This window comes from Carassius gibelio, chromosome B4 (assembly GCF_023724105.1).
Source record: "Carassius gibelio isolate Cgi1373 ecotype wild population from Czech Republic chromosome B4, carGib1.2-hapl.c, whole genome shotgun sequence".
Classification (NCBI taxonomy): Eukaryota; Metazoa; Chordata; class Actinopteri; order Cypriniformes; family Cyprinidae; genus Carassius; species Carassius gibelio.
In genome coordinates this window covers 21,791,523-21,817,014 of record NC_068399.1, presented here as the reverse complement: position 1 = coordinate 21,817,014, position 25,492 = coordinate 21,791,523, and the positions used below count along the sequence as shown (strand labels likewise).

Sequence of the window (25,492 nt, the reverse complement as noted above, 5' to 3'; positions counted from 1 at the left end):
TTATTTCTAAATAAATAAATGCAGACTTTCAGAACAAGCATTATAAAATCTTTTGAATGATAGTGTGAATGATAGTTATTCTGGTTACATTACCATTACTAGATTCTCAATAATACAGTAAAAATGCAAAAAAAAAAAAAAAAATATATATATATATATATTTAATTATTTATGTTAGCTTATATTAATATGAATACTATATCATGTATCTTATACAGTGTACTCACCAGTGCTGCATTTATTTAAATAGAAATACAGTAAAAACTGTATTATTGGTAAATATTATTGATAAACAGAGAATCACTGTTTCAGAGTTCTCATCCAACAGTCTACAAAACGTACGAAGCCAAAGAAAATGATTTATTTTAATAACCATGTTGTTGAACCATGGCCTCTGTGATAATATTGTGAAATTTGTATCTGTAATTATATTATTATGGGTGTAATTTACTACACAGAAGTAACCTTTTAGTATTTTTAGATCCACACATTGATATGTGCGAATGAAACCGTTCTACTTTTCGTACACATGGATACAGATCCTGCTAGAAGCACATTTCCAGCCTTCCAGCCCCATAAATCTTTTAAAAGAGAAGCCGTTCATTTTTTACTTCACCCTAAAAGTGCCTGGCAGATCAGTTAATGAGTAATTAGCAATTAGGCAGGCTTTTATTAGACAATAAAGGGCAGGTTGGGAACAGATGTTTCAGCTCGATAAGTGTGTGAAGTGGTGGTAGAAATGCCAAACCTGCTCACATATGGGACTGATATCACTATAGAGCGGCCACATCTGACAACAGGCCAGCAGATTGAGACCTACCAATACATAACATCAGGATCTTTTGCTCAAGCTGCTTATTTTTTGATACTTTTATGATGCATTTTTGTTGTTTAGTGTTCAGCGGAAACACGCTCTTAACCATTAAGTATTTTGTAGAGCAGGGAGTCAATAAGAATTGGCAATTTAAGAGGATATAAAACTAAAATGGGATAAAGGCTAGATCCCTAATTAAAAAAATGTGTCACATGTCAGAGAACATAACCACACACCGATAGATAGGCCTAATGTTATTGCTCACAAGATTGAAATCTCTCATTCCCTATGCAGTCGGTCATTGATTAGCTTCCATAGCTAATTTAAAGATTTTATATTATGTTGTTTGCAGGTCTATAAGCTTCCCTTTCCAACCGCTGCTTCGCAAAGAAAGCTAAAGATTTTGAGGCTCGGTGGAGAAAGCAGGAACCCAGCCGATGAGCAAACAGGGCCTCGAGAGCCCAAGGAACCGTCGTCTCAGCCCGGCGTGTCCTACCACGTAAAGGGACCAGTGAACGCGGTGTATTCAGAGATCCTTCTCAGCAGGATGTGTGTGAATCATGCCGTCAACGGGACCATTCGCCAACAGTGACTAACAGATAATTAGCGGCTGGTGACGCTAACCTGTGCGTGTCTTTCAGGTGTGTGTCTGTAAGTCTAGCTGTGAATATGTGTTAAGAAATCTGCGTAAAAAGGGCTAAAGTGTGCACGCCGATTGCTCCGAATCTACTTAACCATATGCTGGATCAAAGAGGTAAATTGGAGGAGGAGTTAGGTAGGTGTTTGTTTGCGCATGTGTGTTTTTGTGTAGAGCGATCCAGATGGATAAAGGGTGTGAGGGGGTTCAGTGAGACCCCCTGAATCCCTGCCAAAATGACTTTGGCAGCTGCAGCTTAAGGGAAGGCAGTGGCCACTGATGAAAAATAACCGAGACGGTCGCGCTCCCCCCTTCAAAGGGCCTTGCGAAAAACTTTCCTGCAACGCTCATGCAACGTTCCCACAATGCTGCTACCGCTTAGCCATGGGCTGAGATGTTCCCAGTATGTTTTGGGAACGTTTGGCAGCTGCTGTGGAGTGCCTTTGATGTCATCCTGCCTCACATTGTCACTTTTATGGAAGCTCGGGCAACATTTTGAAGTCTAGCTTTACACCGCCTTTCCTTCACATGCCAGGTTCACAAGTATTTATGAAGTATTTTCTATGCCAAAGGTCTTATGAAGTATATTGTATTGTACTGTCTTATGTTTCTCACACATTTATTTTTCTACCAGTGTCTTCCAGTGCCTTTAATAATAATCTGTGTAAAGTGTTATAAAAGCTGTTTACAAAAAAAGAGGATATTTATACTGTTACATTTATACTTGTTGCTGGGTTTACTCTAAATTGCTGGAATGCAGGATGTTTTATGTGTCCATAATTTACGTTAAACAGGATGTCGTTTGTGGAGAGAGAAAATTAGTAGGATTATTTGAAATATCCCATAAAATGTATCTTCCCACCAGTTGTTAAGCTGAGCTCAGTATGGGCACAGACACTATTTCCACTTGAAGTGAAATGAAACCATGTGTTGACCTGTAAATATTCCACAGCAAGTGATAACTCTCTTTTTAATGTCAGAATTTATTGTCAAAGGTTTTGGATGTTTATGAAGAGCTATTCCAAGATATTTGTCTGTGCCTGTGCATGAAATGTATGATTCCAACAATCATTATGAATGTCACTTATCCTGAACAATTAAAAATTTATATTTTCGTAATTTAAAAAAAGTTGCTTCTTGAATTCAATTATTTCCATTTCCATATTTTAATGACAAACAGATTTATATATATAACAACTATTCCCCGCATTTTGTACCTATGCATCGACACCAAAAATATGTTGCTTAACTTATAGGCATTATGAAAAACATCATTATAAAAAAATTATTATCAATATCTGTGGGGTTTTGTTGCATTTTCATTTCGTAAAACTTTTTTCTCAACTGGAACGTTTAATTAATAATATTTAGTTGTTGTATTTATATCTGGTTAAGCTGAAATACCTTTTTAAAGTAGATCGAAATGAAATTAAATGCCAATATTCTGTAACTTTCCAATTCAGCAACCGAAAAAAATACATATCTAAAAAAATTGAAGTAACGTTTCAGTAATTATAAAATAGCAAAGAAAATAACTAAAAGGCAGAGCGCGCATTTTCACCTGACGCTGCAGGTAACAACAACAACAGTCCGTTGCTCGAGCCTCACGCGCGCTCTTCATAACTAGCATTTTTGGCGGTCGTTTGTCGATGAAGAGTGAGTAGGTATCACTTTATTATTGTTTAAAACAAATTTACCTGCCACAAATCCATCACAAAACGTAAAGTTTTACTGTATAAGTGTAATTCTTCTAAAATAAGTGTAACTCTGTGTTAGTTTCCAAGTTACAAACTGCGTTGCGAGCATTTGCGCCCGGAAAATAACCTTAACATTAACAACTTGGTCTAAAGTTACTTAATTTGTTGGACCTTTAAAAGTATTACATTTCTCAGTTATTTCGACGACGTCTCTGAAAGTTATTGTATAATGTGAACACCGTCTCTCTCTCACATGGCTTTTAAAACTGTGCCCAGTCTAACTCATCTTTTTCTATTGCCCTGCCTTTTATTTTAATCATGGTTTCAACGTATATGTAAAACGCTCAGTCCGTTAAACATTCAAGTCCTTTTTATCCGTAACTGTTCTTTCAATCTCAAAATCCCGATGGAGCTGCAAAAATGACTGATTCTTTCTGCATCAGTCGCGCTCGCTTTGAGCTCCGTGTCTCTCACTGGCCTCCAGCCGAAGATCTGTTTATCCAATCAGTGTTGAGAACGGTCTTATCTTATGAATATTAATGAACGGTTCGGCCTATCACGATGTGGGAGCATTTCACAGGAGAGTGTTTAGTTGCGCGTTTTCCAACAGCCGCATATAACAGTTTGTGTCTTTTTGAGTTCGTACCGATGGCGAAGGTGACTTGTTGGTGGTTGGATGTTTGTGATCGTACCTGCAACTTAATGGATACTTAAAAGGGACATTTTTTAATTTATTTTAAAAACACCGTTTGTGGATTATCCTAATGCTAGATTAATGAAGCGGACATGGATAAAACCGGTTGTGGGATACAAGCAGTTTACCATTTATTCCTTCTATGGCTCTCAGTTTGCCCTCTGTGCTCTCAGGGAAGTTGGATGTAAGTATTATAAGTGCTATGTTACTTTATTGTCTATTAATGTTTGAATAAAAATGTTTGAAAATTGTCTCCTTTTCCTCGGGCCTGGTTATGGCATTTCAATCCAGGCCGACAGGAGAGGAGAACCGCTTCTGATATTTGTGTCACACTGCTCCGCATCACAGGTGGTTGGGCATCACATCTGTAGGAGTGCACGAGAAGTTGGGTTGCGCGCATTTGCCCCTGTCGCACAAGCAGAAGGAGCTGTGCGCGCGCAAACCGCACCTTCTACCGAGCATTAAAGAGGGCGCGCGCCTGGGCATCACCGAGTGCCAAACGCAGTTCAAACACGAGCGCTGGAACTGCTCGACCCGACGGGACCCCAACGTGTTCGGCTTCGAACTCACCAGTGGTATGCATGCAAACTGTCATACTGAAATGTGACCCTGGACCACAAAACCAAAAATAAGGGTCATTTTGTTTTTCAACTGAAAGCGAAATAAATATGACGATGTATGGTTCTTTATAGTAGGACAATATTTGGCCTAGATACAACTATTTGAAAATCTGGAATCTCAGGGTGAAAAAAAATTCTAAATATTTTGAAAATCTCCTTTAAAAGTTGTCTAAATGAAGTTCTTAGCAATGCATTTTACTAATCAAAAATTAAGTTGTACAAACTAACCTAATGGAGCATGATCTTTACTTAATATCCTAATAATTTTTGGCATAAAATAAAAATCTATAATTTTGACCTGTACAATGTATTTTTGGCTATTGATGCAACAAATATACCCTTGCTACTTTTGACTGGTTTTTGTGGTCCAGGTCTCAAATAGACTTGTGCTTGAACTTTATAATCCAGATTATTTGGACCATTGTATTAATTAAAGTTAGTAGTAAAGTTTCAGCAACATGACTGAGTAATCATGAGACAAAAATATTACAAATTAGGGTGGTAATATTGTCTGATAGTTTTCATTAAAAATCAATCAAATGTTTATCAAATTGCGATTCACAGAAACTGAACAAAGTCTTAAGACTTATTTTAAGAAGTGCTTTATACGGTTAGAAAAAAAACGTTAAATTATTTATTTGGAGTGCAACATTAGTTTAATAGAGCAGGCTGTTCACCTTCGGAAGTTAGTAATTATGCTGATATTATGTCTAAAAGAAGAAAATAGTTATTTAAAAATGATATATGCAAAAAATATATGCATATATGTGGTTATTGGACAGTTCAACAAAATTAATAAATAAAAACAAGTCAGCCATTCTGTAATATATAATGAGGGATCATCAGTTTGTAATTGCTTAAGGAATCTGAATGTTTTTTAATCGACTGGGAATCCTGTTTTTGACCCCTTAATAGCTGTTTTGATTTCAAATGTTTATGGAAAAGATGATTTGATTCTTGGAACAGCTCTGACACACATCTGTTTTAGATTAACCATCTCTATACTAAATTTACTATGGTCTTTATCTGGCCCTGAATTTAATGCATGCAGGATAAGCGTGATTACAAAACAAAGAGTCAAACTGAAATGGTAGAACTTGTTTCTTGATTTTTGTGAATCCATTTCTAAGATTTGCCTGAAGCTTATCTTCCAGAGCAGTTCAATTTGAAGCTTGATTCAAGGGCAAACTGAATTTGATATACTGTACATCTCATTTCATGCAGCCACAACCAAGGAATTTTACAGGCATCTGCTATTGTGTCTAAAGAGTAAAAATAAGAAAAATATACTTAAAAGTTAAAACATTATAAACCAAACTTGATTAAAAATGTGCCTTATTATAAATATAATTTTATAAAAGCTATTAAAATGATCTTTCTAGAAACTATATGTGTAACTTTATGACTCGATTTGTTTAGAGACGAGATTAGAACTAGTATATTTATCTTATTAATCACTGCGTATGATCATATAATCACTGCATTTTATTAGGATCTGCTATTCAATTGATATATTTATTGTAAGTAACATTTAATCAGAACTGCAGAAATGTATAGAGCCATTTGCATAATGTATAAAATTGTCACGTTAAAAAAACAATTCATTTCAGTTAAAAGGATGTTAAGAATTTTTAAAGCATCATCTTTTCTCACAATAAAAAATAAATTACATCAGCCAAACATTTGTGCTCATTTTGTATAATGTGATATCAGTGTTTCTCTGCATGAATATAGGTAACATTTCCAGACTCTTCTGCTCTAATACTGCTGCACTGAGACCCTTCTCACAAATGTCCCGCTGTGAATCTAATATTTCCATATTTTATGATTGTTTCAACATTTTTAAGTACTTAACTTGCATTGGCATCTTGCTTAAATTCTCTTTTTTGTTTTTAAGGTACAAAAGAGACAGCGTTTATCTACGCAGTAATGGCTGCCGGCCTGGTTCACGCGGTCACCCGCTCTTGCAGTGCTGGAAATATGACAGAGTGTTCGTGTGATATGAGCCTGCTGGGCAGCGGTTCTCCCACGGAGGGATGGCACTGGGGTGGGTGCTCTGATGACATCGCCTTCGGGACTTCGTTCAGCCGTCGCTTCATCAACAATTCGGTAAAGAACATATCAGCCCGTAGTGAGGATGCCCTGCTCACTATGAACCAGCATAACAGCGAGGCTGGGAGACAGGTAGGTGACAAACAACTAAACTCTTTAAAGTAGAAGTATGTTGAAAGAAATGACATGCACAACAGTGGCTGCTCACTTTTTCAGAAGCATCTGTATATTTCCCCTTCGTTTTCTCCATAGGGATTTCTAAAAGTACTTTAATAAAGGCTTTAATAAGAAGTCATGGATGGAAGCCAAGCAGCTTTGAGATGAATCATAACATTCCAAACTTTATTTGTAACAAAAAAAGAATTTGAAAATTGAACAAACAGACAAAGGTACAAGACTTTGTACTTAACATTGTTTATAAAAGCCTAAAATACAATCCCATGTAGTATTGCAAATGACGTAATCTGATATGCTTCATGAGAGTGTGTGTGGTCGTTTCTGAGCTCTTTTGAGGCAGTTTAGATTCCCATAGTGACTTCTTTGATTTCTTTTAAGAATTATGAGTAGTTAAATTAAACATGATTTTTAAGTAAATCACACTGACTTGGAGCTTCTACAGAAGCTTATGTCATTGTTTTACATAGCTCATAATTCTGTCCCATTTTCTCATCATAAAATTGTTTTTATATGGAGAAAATAGAAATGTTATTTCTGATTCAGGGCTGTTTCCCTTCATTGATGTATTGAAGGACTGAAGATGATTTATTTTGCCTTTCCATTCACATTTTGATTGATATGTGAAGCTGATTGGTGCATGTGACTGACTATGCTTGCCTGCTTCAAAACGACAAAAAGTACTAGAGAGTTCTCTTAATTCAGTGCTGTGTTTCCCTGTATAGACACTAATTCACTCTAATAGAAGAAAATCTGAAAAGTGTGACAGTGGAGAAAATGTCTGTCCTTCCCCATTCACTCAGACAGCATTCCTGAAACATTTGTAACACATTCAAGTTCTTGTGATCTCACAGCCTCTTTTATAAACACATCTAATCTCTAAAACTGAACGTTGATCCTTCAGTGTAAGGTTCCCTCAGTCCTCAGTCATAAAATATGACAGTTTTCTCCAGCAAATGAATATTTGACTCGTTCTGGCTGACAAGAAAAACCATTTCAAAGCAACCAAATAGGAACAGAAATAGTAATGGGCTGTTTCAGCTCTGGCAATTTGTCGATCAAATGAGTTACATCTCCCCACATGTTCTTGATTAATCTGAGAAGCTGATGATTTGCACTGAATTCCACAGCCTTGACTGAAGAACACTTGTAAGTCTTTGGAGACCCTAAACCACTGCTCTGGTTGGAAGCGTTTAAGCGAGACAAAATTCCCCTCAAGTCAGCGAAGGGCCCCCATAATCCTTCACCCAAACAAATGCTCCTATTTTATGAAAGTCGTCAGCTCACAAAATACTCCTTCCGCTTTCATGGTGCAGAACATGAAGCATTGGGAGAACATAAAAGCTTAGTCCGTAAAAATTATATAGTCCTTGGAAATGTGGTTTATAGCAAACCAAGGTGAACTCTCTCGCCGAAGTACATTAGTTCTGCGTTTTTGCCTTAAATCCAGGAAGTCTGTCAAAATAAATTGCAAAAATGTTGGCTCAAATCACAGCTCACATGTCTGCATGCTTATTTATTTCTTGCTTACATTGTCTAGAAAAACAATCTGCTTTCCCAGCTTCTCTCTGTTACCGATCAGATATATAATGATCTCCGTGTCCTCTTCCTCTACAGGCGGTGGCCAAAACAATGTTGACAGACTGTCGCTGTCATGGCGTGTCGGGTTCGTGTGCGGTAAAAACATGTTGGCGCACAATGGCTGCATTCGAGCGTGTGGGCGCCTACCTGAAGGAGCGTTACGAAAACAGCGTTCAGGTGGTGGACCGTTCTAAACATAAGGTGCGACGTAAGGACAAAGACCATCGCCACACACCTATTAGCAAAGAAGAGTTAATCTTCTTCAACAAATCTCCCAATTACTGTTTGGAGGACCGGCGGTTGGGCGTGACGGGGACCAGGGGCCGCAGGTGTAACAGAACTTCAGCCGGGCCGGACGGCTGTAACTTGCTCTGCTGTGGGCGGGGCTACAACACACACGTGGTACGACACGTAGAGCGCTGCGAGTGTAAATTCGTCTGGTGCTGCTACGTTCGCTGTCGCCGCTGTGAGACAATGAACGACATGCACACCTGCAAGTAGTGCAACTACTCGGGGAGGGATCTTGTGAGAGGAAGTGGACCTTCTTTGTGCTCTCACCCCCGTTGGGCCTATACAAATAACAAAATATCCATGGCAACCGGCAGTCCAATACCAGGGAGAAATGGTATAATCCCTAAATCCACATGCGTAACTCTTCCCATGGGCTTCAAGTGGGAGTTAAGCCATTTTGTATATAGTGACTGTGGAATATAACTGGAGCATAAAGGGAACTAAAATACTGGGAACAGCAGAAAAAGTGTAAATAGATGCTTTTGTTTAAGTTTGTATTGAACGCTTTTACAGTTAACGATGACTTATAGTGGGAATTATGTAGATAATATACCAAGGTATTTTTTATACGATGTTTTATAGGTTGCAATTGAGAATCCCTTGAGTAAAAGAGAGAAATAATTCACAAAGCATGTATTCTGCAATTTTAGCTATATATTTCACGATTTAAATGTACATATTAAATTATGAACAATGGACGTGTGCGATTTCAACCTTATTAAAATTAAATAAAAAAATGTAGAGACCCTGTACTTTCTTTTTGCTTGTGACTGCTGATGTTTCTCCGTCTCCCAAACAAACAAACAAGTATAATTCCCAAAAGTGTAGACAACGGATCCAGTTCGCAATAGCAGCTTTATCAAATAATAATATAATGTATATTTCAAATTACTTTTCATGGTTGTTGTCTTTCTAGTACTTATTTCTTGTGACTGATGTTTGTGTCACATTCCATTCCTCTTAAACTCTAATCCCACACACACATCTCTGAAAGAGTAGTGCTTTGCTAGAACTAACAGAGTTGTGCCAAATACCATGGCTGCATTCTCTTAAACAGCCCTTAAATGCTAATGCAAGTGGCCCTTTTATGTAGCCGCATTCCAGCCAACAGGACGGTGACAGTTTACGGCAACACACGCAGAACATATCAGAGATCTTCTGTCCAGTGACAGAAGGAAAAAATCCTGTGAGTTCTGGCACATGCTGGCAAATCTCTTAAAGTCTGGAAAGTCTCGCTCATGCTGCATTTCATGATTTCACTCTGAATGCCTGCTTGTTCATTCTCATGTGGTTGTATTTACCGCTGAGTGGAAGTTGCATCAAGCTTTTTTTGTCTGTGTAAAATCACTCAGATTATTCTTCTACATTGACTCTCACAGACTCTCAACACAATTCAATACAATAAATGATTCCCTTTTGGAAATGTTGCAGTTCTCTCTCTTTTTTTTTTTCATCATTCATGGTACCGATAAATGAGACATTTTGACCAATTTCTTTATTTTTTACTCTAGAAGAGTTTTGCAGATAAAACCTTCTCCTCATTCTTGTCAGTTCTGCACCCCGTGGGCAGTAAGTTGATGAATCACAGACAGTGATTCCCAAATCAATTCCATTGAAAACATCTCTGCAACCCTCCAGGTATATTTTTAAGAGCAGCGCTCAGACCTTCAGCCCTGGAAATCTGTTGCCCATCATCCCAGAGTGAAACGCAGGCAAAATGAGTCCACGTGGACGCATCTGTTCTTTCGGATAAAGCCAACAGCTCAGGTGGCTGCCAACCTCTTGGTTTCCTCTGTGCCTTCCTTCACCCCTCTCTTTCTCTTTAGTATGTGTTTAATGGTTAAATCATTCTTGAAATGAGATGATTTGTCAAATTAAATCTACTGTACTGCAATATTACCTTTTCAGGTTTTGTGCCATCATTGCTAATGAGCCGAAACTGTTTCTTAATGTTCTGGAAGTGTAGTTTGCTGAGGAAAAAGTAGCACAACTGTTAAAACAAAGACAAATATTTCTGCCGATGAAATTCAATCGTATAATAAATTACACTTTTTTCCTTACACTTTAATGAAATTATTCTGCCTTTTATACTCATTGTTTGCTGAGCCCCAGAGGTTTTTTTGAGGCATGTCCATGCAATATTTTACATTCCTTTAAACTAAGTTGAAGAGATTTTTTCCCTTCTCAAATTATTCAGTTTTTCTGTGTGTGTGCTGTTGAGTTGAGACTGAATGCATCGCGGTGGGTGGTGCGACCACATGCACACACGCACAATATGTTTTGGATGTTAATTTGATCCACGCTGGCCTGTGGAGACCATGGTCATCGCTCATCCCAATCATCGCTCATCTTTTGTCTCAGTATGTGAATGATCAGTTATGTCCATCCAAGCATAGCATTACATACGAAGCCAAGAGTCACGCTTTTTTCACTGGCCCATTCCCGCATGCTCTATGAGTGGTGCCATGCTCTGTACGCCTTCCCAGAAGTCTGTAGGGGCTCGTGGCTGTGTCTGGTTGTGTTGGTTAAGGCCTGAGGGGTTTTGGATTGGCGGCACTGTTTTCCTGCCAATAACTGTTGCTTAAATGTCAACAATTCCCACAACAACTGCTGCAGAGTCAATGTTAAGATTCTACACACGTCTTAGTGCTCGCTCTCCCTTAATTCATCCTGTATGTTTTCTTTGTTTCTTTCTTACTATATCTCACCATAGAGCGATGAAATGTTTTTCTTTTAAAGCAATTCATCACACGCTTGCCAGTTGTTCTGTTCATATAACAACTTGACTGACGTATCTGGTCTTGTACACATATGTGGTGAAAGGAGAATATGAACAGAGTGAATCCATCCATCAGTGACATGATGGTTTCTGCCTCCCTCTACTGGAGTCACAAAGTCTACAAGCCAGAGAGGACTACAAGAGGAAGACTGATTCAACACATTGGCATTTAATCATTATTTTAGCACTAAAATGCTTAGAAAATGATGGTTTCATTAAACTCAAAAGGGGTTTTACACCCTGATGCCACAGGAAAACTTTTAATTCTACAAAACCTATTGTATCAAGGCCTCTGAATTATTATAATAATCAAAACTCTGCTGAAAAACCTGTTTCATACAAATCCCTTCCACCCCTTGATTTATAGTCCATATAATTTTAAATAAGTAAAAGGCCATTTGCAGTTATAGGCCTATATTATACTCCATTTTAAGAATGCACTGAGTGAAATTTTCTGCTTTCTAGTTTGCAGTGTGTTTGTACTGCTTTTTCATTTAGATGGTGGCGGTCATAATTTGAGAAAATGGCTTTAATCTCTACAAAACTGAATATATATGGCATGACTTTGAGGTGCATGTAACACTAGATGATGTGATGTTCACACATTTAAATAACATCTTTTTTGTAATACATTTTCATATGTGGAAGTGCATCTAATTATCTACATCTGATATACATTTTGTCCGTCCATGTATTTAATTATTATTTAGAATGCTGATCCAATAAGAGATGCTTCTTCCGATTTGATAAATCACTCACTTTATTGCTATTTAATATGTGCTGTCACTCAGGTATTTTTTGTGTAAGTTATATACCGTATTTTCCGCACTACAAGGCGCACTTAAAAGCCTTTAATTTTCTCAAAAAAAAAAAAAAAAAAAAAAAAAAAAACAGACAGTGCGCTTTAGAATCCAGAGCGCCTTTTATATGGATCGATGCGCTCTGTCAAAATGTTGACATTCCCTTTATAGCACAGCTCCATCTAGTGGATGGATACCGTAAACCCAGTCAAACGTTTGACTGCTGTATCTTCTATTCTAGGTGCTTTATAATACGGTGCACCCTATATATGAAAACAGTTCTAAAATAGGCCATTCATTGAAGGTGCGCCTTATAATCCACCATAAACTAAAAGATTGGATTGATGTGAATGGGTAAATAGTCTATGACTTAAAAATATTACAACTGTTTCAAATTGCCAAATTAACATGGTCAAACTGCCATTTCACACAGACTGTTTAATATTGAACAGTATGAGGTTCAAATATGTGTTAATTTTAACATGTTAATAACACTTTGACAAATGATTTATTGCGAGTCGATCATTCACATATAAATAATGCATAATTGATACACTATTAACTTATTTGGACAACACAAAGCGAAAGTAACAACATAAAATTTAGATCTGAATGTTCCCGTTGTACAACTAAGGTAAGTGTAGCTTGCAACTACAAAACTTTCTTCTGCAAGTCAGGTTAAGGTCCGTTTAAGTATTGCAAAGCAGTCGAGTGAATATCAGTGAAATACATAAAAAAATCCTGAAACATCTCTTTCAAAACCCCAGTTCATGTATAAATGTCAATTTCAGGAAACAAACAAACAAAAAAAAAAAAACTTTCTAAACAGAAAGAAACTAACTCGGTCAAATCATTCTTGTGGTGAGTAGGACCACATACGTTTATTGTTAGCATATTGTATAGTACATGGCGTTCTTGTGGTTGGGGTGTCAATTACAGTTTAAATGGGATAAAAAACATGTTTGATTTTTTACATCTGGTTGGGAGGCCATTCACAGCAGATTTCAGAGAACCATTTTAAATAGCTTTTAGCACGTAGAAAGAAAATTGAACGTGTGGTCATACAGTTTTTCTTTTGTTTTCCTAAGCAGTTGGGAAAAACAACAAGCAACATATGCACTGTATGTGCACTCTAATGATAATAAAAAATACAAACCACCTCATAGGCAAATATATATATATATATATATATATATATATAGACACATGTATGTGGTCTACAAGGGTTTCCTTAGTATGAAAGTTATGGAACTATGAAAGAAAAGACATGATGCAGCAAGACATAAAGGAAGTGTGTGTGACAGGGCATCTTCACCTGACCAATTGGCTTATTTATGATTGAGGACATCCTGTGATTCTTCTGCTTTCGGCTGCATGCATTTATTCAGTACACATACTCACAACAGTTTGATTGTTCCTGGAAATCGACCAGTTTCTTCCCAGCTTTCTAGCTGCATTATTCACCAACTATTCAGAAAAATAGTTGTTTATTGGCCTTCATAATCATAAATGTGTGGCGTCAAAGAGATTTTTCTCCATCTCTACTTGATGACACCAAGATCTACGATAGCTTGTTTATGCCACAAGATTAACAAAAATTAATTACAACTTCATATCTCACAATTCTGACATTTTGAGAAAAAAAAAAGTCTAAAATACAAGATACAAACTCAGAATTACAAGATATCAAGTTAGGAGTCAAAATTGTGAAACATAAAATCACAGTTGTAAGAAAAAAGTCATAATTGTGAGATACAAAGTCACAATTACCATTTAGTTTTTTTTATTGTGTCATAAATAAAAACAGAAGTGTGATGTAAACTTAGATTTTTCTTTCTTTTTTTATCTTTCAAATCTTGTTATTATTTTTTAATTAGTGGAAACAACCTTCTATAATGATATTATTTCCAAGCTGCATGCTGATGATTTTATGTGCAGTATGAAAGGGATTTAGGCATTTGCCTGAAATTTTGGCGGGAAGGTGTCACCCCTGAATCTCGTGGGGTTGTGATACAGGAAAGACAGAGGGAGGAACTGTTGAAAAGGCAGAACTTGTGTGGCTACAGTCTGGTGAAGGACCTCAGAGGGCCAGAAAGACAGAGTGAGAGAGAAACAGAAAATATAATGACCATGAAGCTCATCTTAAACTACTGCTAGGGACTGACATACTCTGGGTGGCTTGTGCAGCATCACAGGTGAGATTCACACATATATACTCATGTTACATGTGTGTAATATGGGTGTTCAAGATTGACATTATATTCTTTTTAATAGCCATACTGCCAAATAAAATATGTTTGAACAAATTAGTAGAGTAGAATTAGTAGAGAAAGCAGTTTGTTGTAGACGCATATGCTTTCCAAGGTTAATCAGTTGAAATCTTTCAAATCAAAGCTCAATCTACTTCAGTTTCCTGTTTACATTCTTTGTCAGTCTACAATCTATATAACAGCATAAACATGGTTCTCTTTGATATGACTGTTCATATCCGTTTCCAGGGATACTTTATCTTTATTTAGTTGGAGAATGTTTAAATTTCTGTGATTGCAGTTGAAAAATTGAGACATTTTTAGCACTTTAAGACACATTATGCAAGCAATTCTTATTAAGTATCATTTGACATGCACTGTGGAATGCTGGGTAAAGTAATCCTGAGAATGTTATTGGCCAACTGTAAAGTCAATGAATCAGGTTAATCAGGAAAATCAGTGACAGGTGTTGAGATCCAGCATTCTTTCCAACTTTATTGGTTTTGTAAAAATACCAAATGGAAGCACTGCTTTCAACAGTCTTTTAGTTAGTTTTTTGTTGTGAGAATTAATGTGCTATGTGTATGTGTGTCTTTGTTTGTGGTTGTGTTGATTTCTGTGGCCAGAACCGCTGTGACCAGAACATCGAGGTGGTGACTAAATCAAAATGTCATTCCTGCTCCTTGACGTCTTTAGTACAATGTCCTGATGACTACACCAAGAGTCAGCCAGAGAGAAGTACAAGACATGTGCTTATGTGTGCTGGTAAGGCTTTGCTATTATCAGGGATCAAGAACAGCAATAATTTATTTAAAAGCTCAGACATCTATTACTACACATTATATTTAGTATAATGTGTAGTACAGACAGACAGACAGACAGACAGACAGACAGATAGATAGATAGATAGATAGATAGATAGATAGATAGATAGATAGATAGATAGATAGATAGATAGATAGATAGATAGATAGATAGATATTAATGTAAATCTTAAGCTATAATATCTGACAAAGCCCACTTTTAACAGGACATTAATAGCTTTTGTGACAAGATGAGGTGTTTCCTTCATGCATAAACAAAATACAGAGGCAACAATTATACAATAATCACTCTATATGTCTTTAGGTATCACATCACCATGGCTTTGTCTGTCAAGGGCTGTTCGTTCGAGTGTTACAAAGACACGGTGGAGCCCAAGTGCTGTCCAGGTCACTGGGGCGATGACTGCATTGGTGAGTTTGTCTTTATATACGATTTTTACACATTTTAAATAGCATTTGGTATTTCATTCTGTGAGGGGAAATACTGTACACTGAGGGAATATTTTGATCGGAAGAATCGGAGAGGAACTATCCTAATGTGATCACTAACAAGACTGAAACACAAACATGGGAAGCATGGCTCCTCCTGGGAAAAGAAGTTAAAGAGCCAGTAAGATGAAATTCTAAGCTTCCTATCACTGTTTATAAGTCCTGTACATTAGGTTTAAATCCATCCAAGGTTAAAAAACATTGTCATTTTGTCAAAATATCATTTTAAAATTACCTCAATTCTCAGAGATCCCCAAACGGTTCGCGCGAAGCTGTTCAAAAGATTCAGTTTCCTTAAACCCCACCTTTCGGTAGCATACTGTGTTCTGATTGGTCAACTAACATAGTCAGGTTTGATTGGTTGTTCCGCACACACCTCCACGGTAAACTATGCGTTAGCATCTGTTTGGGGTGAATTATGTCTTATTCCTCTCATCGCGAAGCAAACAGTAAAATAAAAAACTTGAACAGTCTCGCTGCTTTTTCTTCTGTGTGTGCGTATTCAAGCCGCGCGCTTCAGTTTGAATCTGAATAGCGCGTTCAGCGCGGGGACGTGGTCACATTAGATATAGTGAAGGGAGACGTGAAAAACAGACATCGCGTTGTTTTCATATGGATTACTTTATCACAGAATATCTGTTTTCGGCAGCACTTGTTTAGTTTTAAAGTAGACATGTCAAGCTTTCTATAGAGATCTCTCTCATGTCTCTCCGTTGAGTATTCACGGAGTTACACTTCATTTTAATGACGTGTTTGTACATGACGATCAGCACAAACAAAGGCTGCAGACAGCACACATACTGATAAGACGCTCGGGAGAAAACAAACACATAACTTCATAATCATACTTCGCGTTGTGATTCGGAGATGCTCGTTGTTCTAAATAAAGTTGGTAATGAACCCTCTTTTATGGCTTTGAAAATCCTGCTGTACTCACCGAGATTAGAAAAGCAGTCATCAGTGAAATGTTGTGAACACAACAAAAGGGATTTGTTGTACTGCTCTGGTATTGTGGTGAAAATGAATTTTAGCCATTGGTTCTTCTGATTTTCATTGTTTGGGGTGGGGGGTGGGGGGGGGTGGGGGGGGGTGGGGGATTGGGGCAGCTCAGAGTTCCGTTTCTCCCAAGACGGTAGGCGGAGATTATTATGCAAAGTGTTCTTAGTGACGTACATAGAGATGGGCAAAAGATTTGAAATCTATAACGACTCGTTTCAGCGATTCAGAGTCGACTCCTTACTTTAGAAGCCAATCACTTAACTTAATAAATCTTTTTGGTTTAATTACTTTGCACATTGTTTACACTGATGGACAGCTACATCATACACTGTAATACAGGTAATTTTTGATTTCCCATCTGTGTGGCTCTTTTAAAAAAACGGACCTTAACTACTTAACTACTACTTAAGTGGGCTTAACTACTATGTACTTACATTTTAATTAATAATTTAGTACAATGTACTTATTGTGTACATACATGTTTTTACATTGTACTTATATAAAAAAACTACATGTAATTACATCTGTATTTAATTTCTATAATTACATTCATAATTACACTGTTGACCCATACTTTACACCTTAACCCACCCTTAAACTTACCCATACCTCCAACCCTCTCCCTAACCTTACCCCTATCCCACCTCAATAGCAGCAAAAGTGTTTTACAATACAATATGAACACAATAAGTACATTGTACTTATTTCTTTATGTAAATACATAGTAGTTAAGGCCACCTAATGTAAAGTGGGACCAAAAAAACTATATTGCTATCATTCCTAGTCCAGATTAGATGCTAAAGGAATGCTAAACTGAATTTCTATCATAATTCATATAAATTTTTATGATGGTTTCTCATAATTCTGTCATAACCAGTCCTAAGAAATGATAATATGAGATAATATAAACAACTAAAGCAAACATTTTCTAAAAATAAAAATAAATATCTGGATAAATTGAACTTACAGAAGAAATAAACGGAAGTAGGAATTATAGTTGATCCGGCAGGATCTTATGTGACTCTTATTAGAATTCTTGTTTGATTCCAGTAAGATCCTTTTGGATCGATTTCAAATTATGATAGGAATTCCACTGGCGTTCATTTTGGCTAGGGATATAAATCCAATATGCATGAATATGACCTTCCACCTTCCACAGTGACCTTGTCAGTATTTGGAAGGCACACTTTATCCTTTCTGTTTCCATTTTTAACATTTATGTGATAGTGACACCATGACACCTGATCTCTTGCTGACTTTGCCTTAGCAATATTTAAACAAATTACATTTTTATGTTTAACATTTACATTTTATGCATGTAAATCATTTATCCAAAATATATCTTTTACACCCAAAGTGCCAGTATACATGTGTCATGTTCTGAAAATCCTTTACTTAATTTTGCCTTTTAAAAATCGCTTTTGAATCTTTCAATATGTGATATTATCACCAAATCTAGGATTAATTATTTCTGTTTTCTCTCAGACTAAGTTTTGTATTTCTTTTTTAAAATGATTTGTCGTAGAGCTCATTAATCAGATTTTATGCACTTCAGTTTTTTTAATTTAAACATTATTTGTGTTTAATTTTGCCAATGTGCATAAGCTCAGATCAGTGAGGCCTACGACCAGTCATTTCCAAATAGAAAACAAAACCTGTGCTAATTTAAATAATACAAATCGATAAAAACAATTGAATCCATTTTTTTTTTTTTTTTGGTATAAATAAAGGAAAATTAGAATTTAACAAGTGGATTTGTAGGCTGGTCATTTTTTACTGGGAACACCATGAGTCTAACATGGTGGGGAAAATCCTTAAAAACAAAAAATAAATTACCAGATCTCAACATGACGGTTAAATTAATGCAATTCATGCAAACCCATGACCTTGGGAGTGTTAGCGCCATTCTTTACTGTTTGGATGTCCAAATGTGTGACTGATATCACCAAGTTGACCATTTTATCTGATTGAAACAAAAAAATGTAAAAGGTTTCTTCACTTTTAATGTCATGAAATCTAATGAAAGGAATCCTTTATTCTGTCAATAGAGTGTACAGGATCAGCAGCGACTCCCTGCAGCAATAATGGAGTCTGCTCTGATGGTATAGCAGGCAATGGGACTTGCACATGTGCAGTACATTTATTTTCCTTCTTTTCTTCTGTCTGAATCAAACACTATTATTGAGCATCTGATGTGACTTTTTGGACATTTTTTGTGTATGATGGCCCTGGAAAAGGTGAGTTTGTGAACACTCTTTTACTCTTTTCTGAGCAGCTTGAATGCACCCATTGCTTTGATTACAGTTTGCCATCTTCACAATCCTGCTGTTTTCCCCAGTTTGTTGAAGGATAGGGCTGCAGTGTAAAAGATCTGTGCAGACCAGACTCCTGCCATAAATATGCCACCTGTGCCACAGTGGAACCAGGAACAGTCGAGTAGGTGACAAATTCTCAATTGTTTGGATGTTTCATTGTTACATTCACAGAAAACAGCAGTTGTTTCTTGCAAAATAAGGTGGATACATTCAAACAAATACTAAGTATGCTTTTGCTCCAGGTGAAAACCCTGCTGGCTAACGAGATGAGAGCTCGCTAACTTGCTAAGCTGCACATGGTTGCAGGAGAGGTGAACACTGACTCGCTGAAGAAGGGAATCCTCTACTACACTCTGACCGGCCTGGCTGTAGAAACATTGACAGATGGAGGTGATTGAATGCAGGTTGTGTGTGTTTGTGTGTGTGTGTGTGTGTATTCCCCAGATGTTTTCAAGGATGTGCAAATGCAGGATACAAGAGCAGAATCATCACATACTGTTTCACTCTTTTCTGCTCAGATCAGATTATGTTTCATTGTGTTTGTTAAGATGACAGGGAATACATGAACTTTTCTGAAATCTGTAAACTTCTATTTTCAAGGCAGACCAGATAAAAATCCATCTTCAATGCAGTCGTAAGTAAGGAACTCTTGTGGAGACGGATATCTTTGCCTCAAATTGAATCATCCATTTGGTTGGAACTGCTTCCATCAGCTTATCAACCAAATGGATGATTCCAAAAACAACAATAAGTAAGTGTAGATAAGCGAGAAAGAGGTTCGTGAAGATAAAAGATTTGTGTTACATAAACATCATACACTTACTTAATGTTGTTTTTGATTGTCATGAGGACCAATAATGTTTTTGTCTCTTATTTTTCTTAAAGTAAAACCTGTTGCATATTCTCTCAGGGAATGGAAAATTCTCTGCTTGAGGTTGAGTTTTAAACTCTATTAATCCCTAAATGAATGTACTTTAAGACACTTGACCTGCTAGATATTACCTTTTTTTGTTATAAGCCAAATATTTGCTACGTTGTAAAAAAAATATATATAATAATAATAATTCATAAAAATAGGTAATGATGTATTGTATTAATATGAAGGAATTCAAATGTTTAGCTGTATTTAGAATTTTGCACATTGTTACATTATTGAATTTTTTTAAGGTTAATTAATTTATAATTATTTAATTGGCCATCTTTTTCTGACCATATAAAACTTATCCCAGTTCATCCTTTTTGTTAGAGTGCAAAAATAACAACTGTTTGGTTTTAAAAATTTATTTTTTATTAAATATGTTTTTATGTCACATTCTCTGTATATATGTTCGATCCAGTCACTTAAGCAACACTCTACATTTTCTTTTCATTTCTCCCAATTTCAGGGTAAGACAAAACTACTTGAACTGATGCACAATCACATAGTGTCCACTTCTCAGGTTTGTGTGTAAATGTGTGCAAAAATGTGTGATCAAATCATTTCTAGGTCATTAATGAATTAAATCCTGTCTGTCTTATCTGTCTACAGTTGAGTGCCAGCTTCATTGTGTTGAATCTTCGTGCTGTGACCTTGGTGGACCAGGTCCTGACATTTAATGTAACAACTGCTGTAAGTGTTAAAATAAATCAAATGTTAAAATAAATTGAAAATATGGCAATCAAAAGTATTGGAGCACCTAAGAAACATAGAATGCATTATATAATATGTGGGATTCATTGTGAAACAGAGTCATTAAAAAAATAAAATAAAAACATATTTTATATATATATATATATATATATATATATATATATATATTACACAGACATCACAAACTAACTGAAAAAAAAATATATATACACTCTAAAAACTGCTGGGTTGAAAACAACCCAATTTGGGTTATTTTGACAACCCAGCGCTGGGTCAAAAAGGGACGAACCCAGCGCTGGGTTGCTTTAACCCAACCAGTTGGGTTATCATATTTAACCCAGCCTGCTGGGTTGCCTTTTTTATGGTTTAAAATGACTATATTGCAGGGTTTAAAAAAACAGAGCGGGTGTTTTTTTATCACTGTATTTCAGAAGGAAAACTACTTTATTTAGAAAATGTTCGATATCATTTCGCATATGCTTGATAAGGCAGCATTTGTGAGCTCAGCACCGCTCTGCAGCCGTTACCAGAGAAACCTACCTCTCGCTCTTAGCGCCTCCTGCTGGCAGAAAATAAACTCGCAGAGTGCAGCCATGTGGGGAAACAATGCATTTCTACGTTAAAATTAACCCAAATTGAGCTAGGCATTAAACCTACAAATGTTGTTCATTTTAAATATCACTTTTACACACAAATAATAATTACCAAAAGGAAAATATTTATTAAAAACAAGAGAAAAGTCAAAAAGTAACATGTTAGAAGAAATGCAGAAAAGGATGGCATTAACAGCTACAGAGTTCATAAACAAAGCATTGAACATTTGATGAATATAACTTAAGATCAAATTGGACTTTGTTCAATTGTATATATTGTATAAAAATATACGAAAACACATACAATAAATTTACAATTAGTTAGTTTTTTTTCCAACTATTCTGGCATGACAGTACTGAAAAATAAATCACAACATTAACTTTGATATTATAACCTTTAACAGACGCATGTGTGTGTGTGTGTGTGTGTGTGTGAAAGAATGTGAGCAGGTGTATGAATGACCGAGTGTAAACTTTTCTACTAAACAACACAGAAAAAGCATTTAACTTTTTTTTTTAACAAATTATACACTTACAGTTTGTTTCATAGTCCATGAATACAGATCATGCATCACGGTCAATTTTCATGATCTCTTTAGCATAACTGATGTAATCATAAAGAAACCCCATCAGCACAGCATCTGACATCTTCTACATCATCCAGGGCAGCGTCCTCCTTTAAAACCACTGCTGTTTAGGTGAAAGAAGATTCTCCTCTCTGACCAGCATTCATCCCAGTCACCGCCTGTTCTTCATCAGTGGCCTAAGAGAAACACATTTGAAAAAATTAAACATTTAATTAAACTATCGATTTTCAGGTAGAGGTGTATTCACATCCGTAAGGATAGGTAAATAATCGGTTTTAAAGTTTCAACACTTTGTGCGGTTGTTTAATGTCTCAGTCCACCACAGCTCTCATGAAGTCTATAATGGCAGCACTAGTGTGAGGACATGCGATATTGTTTGAATAAATATTGCTTTCAGAAAGCTTCTTTACTGAAAGATTAAAACAGACATGACATTCACATACCTCACAATATTCATGTACATGGAGGGCTGCTCTTCAAACCGTTAGTTCACCAAATAATGTTCATAATTTACTCTCCCCATGTTTTTCCAGACTCATACAAACTCTGTTCATTTTTTGGAAAACATATGAATATATTTAATCCATTTATAGTTTAGATAATCAGTATTTTCAAGCTTCATAAATATAGAGTTATTGTAGAAGTAAATTCTGATATTTATATATGAATACATCTTAAATTATATGATAGCAAACATGTATGTTCAAAATAAAATATTGGTCTCCCAGACCAGCAATGGAGGACACAAAAAGAGAATATTAACAAATATTATGAGAAAACTAAAAATATATTAATTTATGTTGTAAAGACAGACAAAAGTCTTATAGGTTTGGAATGACTTGAGGGCAAGTAAATGATTTTTTGTGTGAACTTTACCTCTAAGAGCGCAGACCAAGAATAATGACTCTCCAAATCAGGTTTGAGTTCTGCAATGAAAAACACAGACATCAATGGTCTTAATGAAATGAGCACGTAATCACACTGTTGTTGCATCAAAATGTGAAGTAAACTGGCAGGAGACAACAGAAAAATTTATTTTCTAAAAATAACTTTCATAAAATCTCAAAGGAATGATGATCTCCCATGTCTCTTGCTTTTAACATCTACAAAAACAAAAAACAAACATTATTTTACTCTAAGTAAAAAAACAACAACTGATAACATGAAATTATGAAGTTTACTTGCCTTAAACGATCTTTCCCTCTCTTCAGAAGAAGCTGAGAAAACCACCTCCTCACACAAGCAGACTTGTGTGTCCTTAACTCCAGTTAGTTTGAGTTCTGCAAAGAGGGGCATCAATGGTTTCAATAAAATATTAACATATACATACATACATATATAAAATCACACTGTTTTTGCATCAAAATGTGAAGTTAACAGGCAGGACACAACAGAAACATAAATTTTCTAAAAAAAAAAAAAGTAATAATAATTTAACTTACATCAGTCTCAAAAGAATGAAGTTATCTTGTCTCTGGATTTCAACATCTAAAAAAAAACACACACATTATTTTAGTCTTAGTAAAAAAATAAATAACTTGATGTTATTCTGAAGTTTACTCTCCTTAAACCGTCTGTCCCTCTCTTCAGAAGAACACCTCCTCATCCTCACACAGGTCTGTGACTCCTCACACAAACAGCTTCTGTGTCTTTAACTCTCAGCGCGAGGACAATGAAGACAGGAGCTGGACAAGTCTGAAACATTACATGTAAAACATACTTTTAACAGTTACCACTTCAACAGCCTCAAAATAATTATGCTAGTCTTTACTACACAATGCCGTTTCCTTTAGGAGACAAACACACATTGAGTTTAACCGCGAAAAAAAAGACAAATTCACATGAGCGTAACCGTGACTATAACCGTCTGTTAACGCCTCAAAGAGAACAGATAATGTCAAATCTTATGTAAATATGACAAAATACATTCACAGACGTTATATTAAAAGTACATCCTCCGTTCAGTAACGTTACATGAGGCAGTTAAGACCTCCGTGTCCGAGGCGAAAACCGCGTCCGTTTTTTTTTATATAACGTTAGATATAACGTTAAGCTCCTTTGTTTCCGCCTTTCATAAAACCTTCCGCCTTTCATACAACCGGGTAAACAATAAAAGATAACTTTACATTTTGAATATTTAACGTTACTTACCATAGTCTTTCACTCGCTTCTCGCTTCTATCACGCTGAGAAAATGGCGGCTGCTCGCACTGGAGAGACGTACGATTTTGACGTGACGTGCGTGCTCTCCTTCACGTCCGCGTCCTCAACCCACCCCCGCTGGGTTAAAAAAGATAGTTATTTTCAACCCAAACTTGGGTTAAAACATCCCAAAGTCCTATCCAACGGCCTCAACCCAGCAGTTGGGTTGAAAAAACAACCCAGCGTTTTTTAGAGTGTATATATTAGATTAATTAAAATTTTATCATTTTGCAGACGCTTTTTTCCAAAACAACTTCAGGCTAAATTTTGAACCCACAACCTTGCCCTGCTAACACAATGCTATACCACTTGAGCCACAGGAACACTTTTTATTTGATTTATCTAAAATCTGAATGTAGGATTGAAAGGTAACACAAAAAGTATACTTATTTATACACATGGTTAAATGTTAGTTAATTACACCTGCTGTTACTCTGCTAGGACACCTGTGTGAACTTGAGGGTAAATCCCTCCATACAGACACAAAAAATGATGCCATTGAAATAATACAATGAAATCCATATATTTGAATTGTGATTTAAAGGTCCAAATACTTTATGTAACCACTGATTCCCTCACATACAGGGGTAGATCCTGGTCAATGGGGAGTCTGTTCTAGAGCTGGATGTTGAAGTAAAGACTGGCCGTCTTCATTCAGTGGAGGGGCTTCTAATCCCTCCGTCCATAGAGCCCACCATACCTCACAGGTGTGACATCAAAGAAACCAATGTTTTTAAGGTAAGGCCTATCTGTTATCTCCACTTCTATTGACCAGGCAATACACCTTTCTGTCTTGAAGGTATTTCTATTTGAAATAAAATGTAATGTTTAAAGAGGGGGATAATCACTTTCCCCTCCCACTGTAAATTAAACAGCACAAATACTACCAATACTGCATAAACAATAGCATATTCTTATTACTGTAAATGTGTACTAAATGTGTTCACAAAATCAGAGGAAACATTTGAGCTAAATATTGGGGGTACAAAATGACCAAGATATAATTGAGAAAGATTGGAGTCATCCATAGAATGCAGTTGGAGTAATGGCAATGTACATTTACTTCATTTGTTTCAAGAATGCATGTTACTGCAAGCTAGGCTTTTCTGGGGATGGAAAGCAGTGTGAAGCGATCAATGTCTGTCTTAAAGAATGCGCTTTTATTAGGCTTTGAATTGAAAACATCAGAAATTTGATCTTTCTTTCCCCATTGGTTGCAAGTAGAACTGAATTATATATATATATATATATATATATATATATATATATATATATATATATATATATATATATATATATATATATATATATATATACACACACACACATATGAACACACACTGTATATACCTATGGCTCAGCACCTCGGGTATGTAGTTTCGTATAATCAGCCACAAGAGGGAGCTGATGATCTCCTATTATTTACAAGCCTCTATTCACATTTAACAACAAATATATCCTGCGTC

The 25,492-nt window shown here is 36.2% G+C and overlaps 2 protein-coding genes and 3 long non-coding RNA genes across 8 annotated transcripts in view; 3 read left to right on the top strand and 2 right to left on the bottom strand.

The window, feature by feature from the left end:
* Positions 1–2,580, top strand: part of cped1 (cadherin-like and PC-esterase domain containing 1) — a 48,785-nt gene extending 46,205 nt beyond the window's left edge. For all 3 annotated transcript variants that reach the window (XM_052554996.1, XM_052554995.1, XM_052554994.1), the window contains exon 21: positions 1,167–2,580. In XM_052554996.1, coding sequence (XP_052410956.1) covers positions 1,167–1,406 — 240 coding nt within the window. In that variant the 3' untranslated portion in view covers positions 1,407–2,580. The remainder of the gene's footprint in view (positions 1–1,166) is intronic.
* Positions 2,581–3,782: 1,202 nt separating this feature from the next.
* On the top strand, positions 3,783–9,983 carry LOC127956717 (protein Wnt-16-like). Of its 2 annotated transcripts, none has more exons than XM_052554885.1 (4): positions 3,783–4,026; positions 4,191–4,417; positions 6,360–6,646; positions 8,306–9,983. In XM_052554885.1, the coding sequence occupies exons 1-4, from the start codon at positions 3,935–3,937 to the stop codon at positions 8,768–8,770; spliced, it is 1,071 nt and encodes a 356-aa protein (XP_052410845.1). In that variant the 5' UTR covers positions 3,783–3,934; the 3' UTR covers positions 8,771–9,983. The 2 variants fall into 2 exon arrangements, with proteins under 2 accessions (XP_052410845.1, XP_052410846.1); XM_052554886.1 differs by having other exon boundaries at positions 4,134–4,417.
* A 4,212-nt stretch (positions 9,984–14,195) lies between these two features.
* LOC127956286 (uncharacterized) lies at positions 14,196–25,264 on the top strand. The gene is made up of 8 exons (XR_008153521.1): positions 14,196–14,334; positions 15,015–15,153; positions 15,517–15,623; positions 18,749–18,834; positions 19,039–19,136; positions 19,258–20,454; positions 20,544–20,624; positions 24,612–25,264. It is a non-coding gene; the product is annotated as an uncharacterized LOC127956286 (long non-coding RNA).
* On the bottom strand, positions 21,341–22,922 carry LOC127956287 (uncharacterized). The gene is made up of 2 exons (XR_008153522.1): positions 22,702–22,922; positions 21,341–22,001 (listed from the first exon to the last, which is right to left on the bottom strand). It is a non-coding gene; the product is annotated as an uncharacterized LOC127956287 (long non-coding RNA).
* On the bottom strand, positions 23,009–24,229 carry LOC127956285 (uncharacterized). Its single transcript, XR_008153520.1, has 3 exons — positions 23,977–24,229; positions 23,268–23,520; positions 23,009–23,105 (listed from the first exon to the last, which is right to left on the bottom strand). It is a non-coding gene; the product is annotated as an uncharacterized LOC127956285 (long non-coding RNA).
* Positions 25,265–25,492: the final 228 nt, after the last annotated feature.

What these genes read in the sequence shown, in the direction of transcription:
- LOC127956717 (XM_052554885.1), top strand. Translation starts at nt 3,935, where the DNA reads ATGGATAAAACCGGTTGTGGGATACAAGCAGTTTACCATTTATTCCTT. An exon ending in CGGCTTCGAACTCACCAGTG is followed by an intron (nt 4,418 to 6,359) that starts GTATGCATGCAA and finishes TTTGTTTTTAAG; the next exon opens with GTACAAAAGAGACAGCGTTT. An exon ending in ACAGCGAGGCTGGGAGACAG is followed by an intron (nt 6,647 to 8,305) that starts GTAGGTGACAAA and finishes CTTCCTCTACAG; the next exon opens with GCGGTGGCCAAAACAATGTT.